Source organism: Macrosteles quadrilineatus, unplaced genomic scaffold (genome assembly GCF_028750875.1).
Source record: "Macrosteles quadrilineatus isolate MER2022 unplaced genomic scaffold, UCM_ALF_1.0 Scaffold_4__1_contigs__length_99947679, whole genome shotgun sequence".
In the NCBI taxonomy this organism is placed as follows: Eukaryota; Metazoa; Arthropoda; class Insecta; order Hemiptera; family Cicadellidae; genus Macrosteles; species Macrosteles quadrilineatus.
This window is the reverse complement of record NW_026542597.1, coordinates 28,147,536-28,159,054: the sequence shown is the minus strand read 5'-3', so window position 1 is coordinate 28,159,054 and position 11,519 is coordinate 28,147,536. Positions and strand designations below refer to the sequence as shown.

The following is an 11,519-nucleotide window of genomic DNA, read 5'->3' as shown; positions in this document are numbered from 1 at the left end:
TCTGTATGGCTTCTCAAGCAACTGTCTGAGCATATATTACGTCCATTGACGGAAGCAGTCAATGCATCTTTTAAGAGTGGGTGTTTCCCTGAAGATCTGAAAAGGGCAAAAATTATTCCAATCTTTAAAAAGGGGGACCCACTCAATGCCAACAACTACCGTCCTATCTCTCTCTTGCCTGTGTTTAGCAAAATCTTTGAAAAACTGTTCTTGATTCAGTTGTTAGCATTCCTCAATCATCACAACATTTTTTCATTTGATCAATTCGGGTTCAGAAGGGGGAAATGTTCAGTGGATGCAGTGCATAGCCTTGTCAGTAAGGTAGTTGAGAATCTGGACAAGCATCACCCGACACTCAGTGTCTTTCTAGATCTTACCAAGGCTTTTGACTGCGTCGACCACAGTATCCTCTTGTCAAAATTAGAACACTACGGTGTTCGAGGTGTTCCGTTGAATTGGATAAAATCTTACCTTTCAAACAGAACTCAACAGGTGCAGGTCTCAAATCATCTTTCAAAACCAGCTCTGTTAAAGTATGGTGTCCCGCAGGGATCCATTCTTGGTCCAATTTTATTTTTAATTTACGTTAACGATCTGTCTTCAGCATCTGGATCTAGCGAATTGGTTCAGTATGCTGATGATACGACTCTCTGTTGCAGTGCCAACAATCTTCCAAATCTAGAAATCAAAACTTTTGTAGATCTAAATTCATGTGTTCAATTTTTTGAAAACATCAATTTGAAAATAAATTCTCAAAAAACAAATTTCATCCGTTTTTACAGGCACGGTGAACCAAGTGAGACTGTAACGGTCATGATTGATGACTCACAAATTGAACAAGTCAATTCTTTTAAGTTTCTGGGCATCACCATTGACCGGGGGCTCACTTGGAGTAACCACCTTGACAACGTCTGCACGAGGGTATCTTCAGGCTGTTTTGCCTTAAGAGTCCTCTCAAAATTTTGTCCAGAAAATGTCTTGCTAATGGCCTACTTTGGCCTTATTTACCCCCATCTTTCTTATGGAATTGCAATTTGGGGTGGATGTGCAGAAGCGGACTTCCACAGGTTGTTCCGTCTTCAAAAGAGAGCACTCAGAATAGTGGCTAAACTACAGGTGAGAGAGTCTTGTAGGGCCGTCTTCAGGGAGCTAGGCCTGCTTACTCTTGCCTCTCTGTATATCTTGGAAGCTGCCACGTTTTCCAAATTTAAATGCAGCCTCACACAAGGCCAGGACATTCACTCGTATTCAACTAGAGGCAGAGAACAATATAGGTTGGCCCAAAACAGGTCCCGTGCAGCCTCAAGCTTGCCCTCTCAGACGGGGGTGAGGTTTTTGAATAGTCTTCCTGAACAAATAAGGAAAGAAAGGAACGAAAAACGGTTCAAACGGATTTTAAAAAGATATCTGATTAATAAAGAATATTACACTGTGGGTGAGTTTTTTGACACAAATGAGTAGATGGTGTTCGGCTGCTCTGAGGTTCTAAACAATCAAATGACAAGTTCTGTGTAATTTTTTAATCATTCGTATTATTAATTGTTTTATGCTGTTGTATTTATTTGTTTTGCTGTCGCTTGTTATGCCTGTATTAAATGTTGACGGATGCCATGCAATTGTATATTTGTTTCACGGCAATAAAGATATTATTATTATTATTATTATTATTATTATTATTATTATTATTGCAAGTTCCAAGTTTGAGTTCAATATAACTGCAATAAGCATTTTTTTACTTATATGCCAACCCCGTATACGAAGGACGGGTACTCTGCTAGTAATTAATATAGCAATTGAAAGTTCTATAGCAAATAAGTTGTCACAAAAGTAAGTATATTTCATATTTCGTCTATCGTATTACCTTTAATGCGGCCAATGACGATATATAACGATATAGCGATAGTTAGCAACCATAATCAATGGGAGTACAATAAATGTTATGGGCATAAAAGTAAAAAATTGAGTCATTAGAAACCAAAGATCCACATTAATTGTAGGTAACATTTGTAAGTTTATTTGTTGTGAAAAATTAACTACAGCTTTACTATACTTCCACAGTCTACCACTGTAGGCCTACCGTTACTGTAGTTTTGTGGAGGTTCACTTTAGTTATCGAACACAAATGATTCTACATACTGTACAGTCTTCAGCACCTTCCAGTACTAATTCCTGTGTAACACTTATTTTTCTGTTTACTGTTTGGATCCTTCACAGTTCAAAGAGACTTATAACGAAATATCACACTCTTTACAATATCAACAAATTACTGGGCTGCGTATTCTTCATTAAATTTACCTTTACACGAACCCTCTTCTACAATACTTTAATTTTTTTATTTTATACCTACATGGCAGGACAATAAGAGCAAGTAAATTTGCATTTAGACAATTAGACTTCTAATAAATGTTTTTAAATTGTAGAAAATAATATACCTTAAACAAAGATAAATGAATATTAAACTAAAAGATAGTAACGGGTGACTGATCCTTGCTGAGTTTGGTTAATTACATTTAATTGTTAAAGAAATATACTACACATACATGTTTTATTACAATACAAATATAATTCTATTAAATACCATAGAAATTTCATCGCAGAACTAATAACAACTTGAATAAGGTATGCAATTAAAAAAGGAATATTTTAGATCCTACTCCAGTTTTTTTAAACATTTATCATGCAAAATACGATTATTTTTATAGGTAAGGGGCATAATTTATCTCTCGGTACCACACTAGACTTTTCGTTGATTAGTTGAAGCCGAAAACTGATAAGTCCTATTGGAGCATAAATCTTTTACTGGAAAGATTATTATAATGAAATAATTAATTTCAATAATTATGTAACTAATTAGACCTGTCCATATTTTGTTTCAACTATAAAAAATAGTGTTTACAATTTGTACAATCTACCATTAAATACGGGTGAAACATTGAGTTGACGCCTGTGCACTCAAACGACACCAACTGGAAACACATTTATTGAAAATAATTGTTGTGCATTTGATAACAATATATCACTATTATTTAAACAAATTAAATGCTAAATTGATTCGTTTACGATAGCATACTTTTAATAAGCGGATTTAAAACAATTGCTTTATTTACACAATATTCGTCAATTAATAATCTGAGCCCTATCTATAATTACAGTGCCTTGTGATTCAGAACGCAACCCATATACATCACAGTTACGCAAACAGTATTTGAATAGTAAAGGGAGTTAATGTACAAATGTTGGTCAGTCGAACGTACGGGAATCGAGTAGTCAATTTTTTAAACAGTTTAATTCAGAACAGCTATTTACACATATAAAGACCAAAAAACTATGTCGTATAAGTCAATTCTCATATCTTCAACGATTAAGCGATAGTTTGCAGAACAATAAGTATTTTCAAACATGACTTAAAATTGTTACAACAAAACCTTTTACTTAGGTACACAAATTGAATCTCCAACAAAACTTGATTAGACGCAAATGTTTGATATACAGTTGAACATTTTACATTTCCTGATAAAACACATTCTTTGTAAGGAAAAAATTACATTTCACTTGAATTAGGTTACAGCAGACATTCGCTAGTTGTGGGGAAAACTAAATATAATTTAACGTTACAATTTCAATTTAATTAAATTTGAAACTACCTGTTTGTTACAACAACCGGAAACAACTTCAAATATTTAGCGTTGGTTACTAGTACACTATTACAACTTAATAGTTCAGCTCAAATAAACCAGGACAAATTCATTATCTTTTCATTTTTCAAATGATTTATTCCAGATTCTCTTACGGAGTAAACAAAAATTGTCATAAGCTATAAAAATAAGTTATTATTTGTTTAAGACGTTTGCCAGATAATTTAGTATTGTTATTGTCAAGGTTAATACTTAAACCATCTTTTAAGAATAAAAATAAACACGTTACTTTACTTTTGAAAATAAATAGTAAACAATACCAACACTAGCCCTGCATGCCTTCAAAATCCCATATATACATGTATGTATGAATGCGTGTGTATTTAAGTGTGTGTACTTGAAAATACTAATACAAAAATATTAATTAAAATATCAATTAACAAAACAAATAACCATTAACGTTGCTGGTGACGACGTGTGTTTAAACGCCTTCAATCTGAGAGACGCAACAGTTCTAGCGTTTTGGAACTTCCGATCTGATTACTAGAGTTTTGGATCTTCCGACCCGGCATATGATCACAAGTTCCAAAGTGAAAAGGACAGTCTATTTCATAAGTTTACTTTAAGAAATAAATTTGTACTTATAGTTATGACTGTACTTTTGGATCTTACGATTTTGGAACTTCCGATCGGCAATATTTTCTTTGAATCTTTTGATTTTGGATCTTCCGACCCGCTAAATAACCTTTGGAAATTCCGATTTTGGAACATCCGATCGGCAATATAAACGTTGGATCTTACGATTTTGGAACTTCCGATCGGCAATATATTCTTTGGATCTTCCGATTTTGGAACTTTTGAAATACTCCCTAGCTAACAAGCATTGACTGAAGAATTTTTGGTGTCGGCCAAAATAATTATCAACTATCAATCATTCAGACGGGGCGCGGCCACCTTTAATTCCAGGCCGCGGCCTGGTAGAATTGGCAACGTTGCAAGTAGTGTTGTCTAGCACCAGACGTCCCATAAGACAACATTGCAGATAGGTGACACCAGGGCCCATTTCATAATAAAGTACAAACTAATATTATTAGTAAATCAGCTGATCGCCCAATGCAAATCTAATGGAAATTACAAGTTACAAGTTGTAACTTGTAACTTGTAGTTTTCAGGGCTATGAAAATATTGACTCCACTTCAAAAGTACAAAAATTGATTTTCAATTTTTAAATATTGTTTTGTTTTCAATTCTATATGTTTTAGTTTCAACCTTTCAATAAATTTATATTCATAAATTTTAATTTTAATGATTAATACGCGAAATAATGAGCTGGGGCCCATTTCATAATAAAGTACAAACTGATATTATTAGTAAATCAGCTGATCGCCCAATGCAAATCTAATGGAAATTAAAAGTTACAAGTTGTAACTTGTAACTTGTAGTTTATTATGAAATGGGCCCCTGGTGTCACCTGTCTGCCATGTTATCTTATGGGACGTCTGGTGCTAGACAAAACTACTTGCAACCATACTTGTGACGTTGCCAATTCTACCAGGGCATGGCCTGTAGAGGTGGCCGTGGCGGATTTGTCTGGCTAGTGGAATAAAGAAAACAATGTAGCTGCATGGTTACTAACTGAGACATCTTTCAAAGGCATTATTCAGCAGACAGCAGCCGAGCAGCCTTGATTCAGATCAATGATCAATCCTGTGTGTGATTGATTAAAGTCTTGTGTGTGTTTGTGAAGATCACATTAACCTCAAATCTCACTTAACTTACTAACTTACTTGAATAGTTAAAGTACCTGGTAAAAGTGCAAGGCAAAATTTAAAACTGTTCCAGTAACAAGACTTGCATTCTCCTGCGGTTTTCGGTAGCAACACTTTTAACAATGATAAGATATTGCTCCAGTGTTAGAATACCTAGTCAATAATTTTTAATCCATATAGGCCTAGGCCTACATCATATTTGAGCAAAAAATTTGCATCATGAGTGATCCACTGAGAAATGTAAGATTAAGCTAAAAATTGTTCTTGATATTTAATTTACACTTATCAGGCCAAAAATAGTGGCCTCAAAAAAGTGGTCAAAATAGGCTAGGTCAATGGACAATAGCGTACCTAGGCTAACTTAATATTTTTTCAAAATTTGTTTTTGGAGAGCTGAAAGTAAAAAAATACCGATGACACGTTTTCACAGTTGTTTTACCTTTTAACAGTTGTTTTATACTTAGCTTGTCCAGCCAACCTGGCAACGGGGAATTGTACGTACATTTTGATGAACAGAAAAAATTCTGTGAATTTTTCCTATTTGGCCGCCTTCACAGAAAATAGTCACAGGAGTTATTGCTATCGTGGTATATTGTCACAATCGTGAGACATAGGCTTATGATATGTATTGACATTATCACCGGGAATATTAGCGGATGTTGCCGCGATTTTAAGACATTCTAACGTTTGATGATGTGATCGGGAGAAGCCGAGAATATTCATGGATTTTGTCACGATTGGTGGAATTTACCAAGGATGTTGCCGCAATTGCCTGAAATGTTTCCATTATTGCCAGAATGAACCTGTGTAGGTGTAAATAAATAAGTTTTGCGTAAGTTATTTGAGCGTCTGAAGTTTTGCCCTTGACATTTTGAACCTTGAAAACCTGTAATTGTTCTTGAGTTTTATTTTGATGTAACGCTCCAAGGGACACCCTGTTAATAATTATCAAGCTATCGGTGTAGTTTGATTATATACTGTCCTATCAAATTTATTTCTCAAAAATTTGGTTCATTTTATTTGGTTAGGCCTACCGGTAGTGTGTTTTGATATTGATTCAGATAGGAAATGTTGATTGAGGTCTGTGTTTCAGAAGAGGGCCACTATTTAAAGCTGACGCTGGCCATTACGTTTATGATGTCGCTATTTTCACTTGTGTGAGTTAAAGCTATAAACTAACCTAAACCTAAACTGGTTTTTCCACAGTTTAGATAGTTGCGGTCCTCTTCTGCAAAAACCCCGTTGACTGCTCCGATACTGTGCTCTATTTTTACACAAAACAACAGGACAATAAAAATAATAATAACATACAATATAACTTATGATAAAAATATGGTCATACCTATACTTACACGGTTTCATCTATATCATGAATACTTGAACAGAACCGGTATGGATTATAAGCATAAACAAATGACTTTTTTGGTCCGAAAATAAACACTATTTAACATTGTTTAAATGGAACAGTCCAAACCATAAATGCTTTTAGTAGGATTCGGGCCAAAAACGAATGTCATTTGTGTATAGGCCTAATTATGATCCATACCGGTTCTGTCAAAGTATTCGTAATCTATAAAGATAAGAACCAGGAACTTTAACTTTTGAGAAACCCGTAAGCCGCACACCTATCAACCGCATACCGGTTCTTGAACAAAAGGTCTGAATGTGAAATGTCCCTGAAAAACATCAGTTTTTCAATAAAAACCCTTTTCTAACAGCACATACCTTAAGACAAAAGGTTTTTTTGATCACATCTAAAATATTGAATTTAGTCAGCACTGTTACGTTTAATTTAATTTTATATTTTGTTTGTTTAGCTTTTCTCTTTACCTTTTGATTGTTAGGCCTATAGATTGTTTAAATGTACCGGTAAACGTTACAAAAGAAATTATTATTTTTGATTCTGCCACACAGTTTATTGGTAAAATAGATAACAAATCAATAAAATAAATAAAAAAATAAGTAAAATAGATAAATAGATAAAATAGATCTTCACTAAAATAAGAAATAAGTACAAAGTAGTGTGTTGTAACTTTTTCTTATAGATTTTTTTAACCACATTATTCTCTTCTGTATTCTCACCCTGTAGTGAAGCACGGGCAGAGCAACTAGTTTTGTTAAGATTTAAGTCATTACAAGCCATGATTGAGGCTTTGATGAGGCATTCTTATTTAAGCAACTCATATTCATTCATGTAAATTACTTTCTTGAATGTTATCCTATGTACGGTAATGTTAATTATAAACTAAACATATTTTCCAGTTCAAGGATTTTCTTCTGCAATACAATAGAATATCTGAAAGCTGTTTCCTCAGATGTATCAACACATTTGGCCAGCGGGACATGACTTTTGAGGAGGTAAGTTTTTCTTTAAATAGCCAACACAAAAATAGCTTGACAAATTTTACTGTCTTCAGGTTCTCAATCCTTCTGCAATGATATTATTAAAATTTAAAAACGTGTCTTTGGCTCACAAGTGGATGAACACCTTTAGTCAGATTATTGTAGTACAAGCAAATTGACTCTTCTACACATAGAAATCTTACTAAAGCAAGCAAATTCATAGCTTTATTATAAACAAACTGTTGATGATTCTGATTGAACAATGTACAAACCTACTGGATTGCGCTCTCAGTGACATTGGAGGCACTGTTGTTGGTCTTGCTCCCCCCACTCCCGACTGGCAGAAGCCGACACAGCCCATACACTCTCCAATTGAACACACCTTCAGTCTGTTGAAATATATTGAAATAATATATTGCTAAATGCTAACGTATGTCAAACTTTTTTTACTATTTAAAACTTTAGGCCTATGTCTTTTTTCTTTTTGTGTCTTGCAGAAAATAACACATTTGAACTCTTTAAAACCAAACATTCACTACATTTGATTTTAGGTGTTTTTAGACAATTGATATTGCTAGTTCCAAATTAAACATGTCAAAAAGAATCAGTAATGAGAAAGAAAGGATAGACAATAGAATATTTGTAATTTCAAACCCATCATTAAACAAAACTCATTACACACTAAACATTTCTGAATAGAATAATGTTGTTCAGTTTTTGCCACAGATCTATGTTTGACGTAAACACGATACTTTTTTCTTTTGGTTTTTTGTGACCTTCTAGGCCTATGTAAGATACATTGTCATCCATCACACGGTGATATAAAAATATCGCGTTTACGTCAAACATAAGTCTGTGGCTTGTTATTATGTTTTTATGTGTTTTTTCCCATGCAATATGTTTTTTTTACAAAATAGGTTTGTAATTACTTATTATTTTTCCATTTACAATTCGGAACTAGTAATATCAGTTGTCTAAAACATCTAAAATCGAGTTTAGTGAATGTGTAGTTTTTGACAATTAAAATGTGTTATTTTCTGCAAGAAACAAAACAGACATAAAGTTTTAAATAGTAAAAAGTGTTTGCCATGCGGTAGCAATAGATTCTCTCTATATATTTCAACAGACCAGGAACTAAAAAGGTGCGTTTTATAATGGTGAGTGTATGAGCTGGGTCGGCTTCTGCCAGTCGGGAGTGGGGGGAACTAGACAGTGCGACCAACACTGAATCAGTGATCCATGAGTTGCTTATCATTGATCTGATCGTACAATAAAAACTCAAACTTGTTTAGGATTAATTAGCCCAATGAGTGAGTTGGTTGTTCAATGACATATCTCCTGATGAAAACCTATCTTGTAAATTTGGCTGAATGTGGACCAATGCTTGCTTAGGTGTCAAACTAGGTAATTCATTAAGGATTTCCTCCTTTATTCATTTTAGTGAATTTCCCTATAGGAAAGTAGTAGCTATTAGTTAAGGTACAGTAGTTTTTAATACGTAAATAAAGGTATAAAGAAGATCATATTACTGGGAATAAAACTGTGAATAATTTTTTGAATGCTGCAATAAGGTGGGCCATGTCAGCTAACATGGATAATATTAACTGTTTGCTAAATCCACTTACACTTCAAAATCTCCCAAACTGCACTGTTATGGAATTAAGTCACATTTCTTGTTTCAGATCAACTGTTCGGATGCGTGTGTGCAGAAACATACAAAACTGAATTTAAAGGTGATGCAAGTTTATGTAGAAGTACAGCCTCAAATAGTTCAAAAGCGAATTGAAGAAATGAACAAAACCCAGCAAGTAGCTGCTGGACAAGAAGCCATAATTAACACTGCTGGTGTTGAAACTTCTCAAACTGTAGACGTGGCTGAGAAAAGCAGTACATTGCAAAGTTGATTACTGCTAGTCAGTTTAGCAGGAACATGAGTTGTATCATGTCAGAAGAACCCATCCCTAGTAGTCGGGAACAGTGTTATCAAACAAGTGTCTGTTTAGTTTTGTTGGTCGGGATCCCAGGTAGCGGAAAATCACATCTACGTAAATTATTAGAAAAATATTTCAAAAACACTTCAGAAATAGCTCTGGGGTCTTTGAAGATTGTTTCAGTGTCTTATGATGAGTTTGATAAAGTCAGGAACCCAACTCAGTTCAGTGACAGTGTCAGCTGGAAAGAAGAGAGACTGGACATTTTAAAAATGATTGAAAGTATTGTTAGAAACCTACAAAATAATGCCCCTTTGGAAAACCTTGCAAGCTTAGACAAATTGTTTATCATCAATTCTGACATAAAGAATCCTGACACAGTATTGTTCTTGATAGACGATAACATGTACTATCGTAGTATGAGGTATGAGTATTACAAACTTGCAAAGAATTGTGGTTTAAGTTTTTGTCAGATCTTCTTTGATGCAACAAAAGAAGATGCATTGAAATACAACAAGCTACGCGATTCTGGGTGCCAAGTTCCTGATTCCATAATCGAGAAAATGTATGAAAAACTAGAACCACCTGATAAAAATAATGCTTGGGAAGAGAACTTGATATCCCTTACTCCTTACAAAAAATTTGAAGAAAATGGAGATTTAGAAAATATTTTGGTGATGATAAAAACTGTGATAATGTCTCCTGTGCAACCAAACACCACAAGTATGTGCAGGGAAGAATCTCTAAAGATAAACAATTCAAATTCAATTCATCAAATCGACATAGCACTGAAACAACTTCTGGGTGAGTTTATAAAAAGAAAGACCAAGGTAAAGACTGATAACCTAAGTGTGATATCAAAATGCTATAGTGAACAACGACTTTTAATTTTAAAAGAAATCAAGTGTGGAAAAATTGCTCTTCCAGTTGATTTGAGTCAACCTGTTAGCTCACAGGATATTGAACTAATTAAACCGTTGTTGTATGAACTATTGAATTCTACACTTGATTCTTGATTGTTGTTTATTTGGTTACATGTTGCCTTTTCTTAATGATTTCTGTTACTTTACTTGTTATATTTTACCTTTTGTAAGTATTAAATGTTCATTCAAAATATAAAAATATGTAATGATAGTTTGTGATTGCTAAGACCCCTGTTGCAATTTAATTAATAATGTTTCAAGCCAAAATTGTTAAAAAAAAGATTACTCCAGGGTTTTACAAAAGTAAATAACTTAATACCTTGTATCTTTGATGTCCTTTCAAAATCCTTATTTTAATCAAGAGGCTGTAAGCAGATGTCTCCTTTTATTAGCTTTATTAAAATACAAACCTCAGTATACCAGTGAAAGGGTTGTTATAAGCTGTTCATTCTGATCAGGGGCAAATATATCCTATTGTACGGTATCAAAAACAAATAGGCTGTTTTATCCTCACACTGATTAAATTTATTTATATACAAGAGGTTCTAAAAGAGGTTATACCGTGCGAATTCACGGGTGTACAGAAGCCACCATTAAATTAATTTAATCAACTTTGACTTTATATTTCATTTAAAGGGCCCAAGCTCGAGAAATTGTCGTCTTAAAGGATGTTAAAAGCAGTGGAACCTTCATACCGTACGTCCTGAGGTGGCCGAGGTGGGTACGGTTGTACCTGAACTTGCCGCTCTCCTCCACGACGTCTGTAATACTTTAATACTTTTCAATGAAATGGCAACCTGTTAAAGATCGGTGACAACCTCTTGGAACGAACAACACACATGGTTTGTTACTCTCATATTCATCGTGTTTCGATCACCTTTAGTCACTCACTTGTATCAAACAGCTACAAATAGCTTC

At 34.1% G+C, this 11,519-nt stretch overlaps 2 protein-coding genes across 2 annotated transcripts; both read left to right on the top strand.

Annotated features, from left to right (window-relative positions):
• Positions 1-5,356: 5,356 nt before the first annotated feature.
• On the top strand, positions 5,357-9,659 carry LOC128992416 (mitochondrial import inner membrane translocase subunit Tim9). Its single transcript, XM_054415983.1, has 3 exons — positions 5,357-5,644; positions 7,667-7,762; positions 9,430-9,659. Exons 1-3 carry the CDS (start codon positions 5,624-5,626, stop codon positions 9,649-9,651), a joined length of 339 nt encoding a protein of 112 aa, XP_054271958.1. The 5' UTR covers positions 5,357-5,623; the 3' UTR covers positions 9,652-9,659.
• An 18-nt stretch (positions 9,660-9,677) lies between these two features.
• LOC128992415 (L-seryl-tRNA(Sec) kinase) lies at positions 9,678-10,812 on the top strand. The gene has a single exon (XM_054415982.1). It carries the CDS (start codon positions 9,678-9,680, stop codon positions 10,692-10,694), a length of 1,017 nt encoding a protein of 338 aa, XP_054271957.1. The 3' UTR covers positions 10,695-10,812.
• The last annotated feature ends 707 nt before the right edge of the window (positions 10,813-11,519 follow it).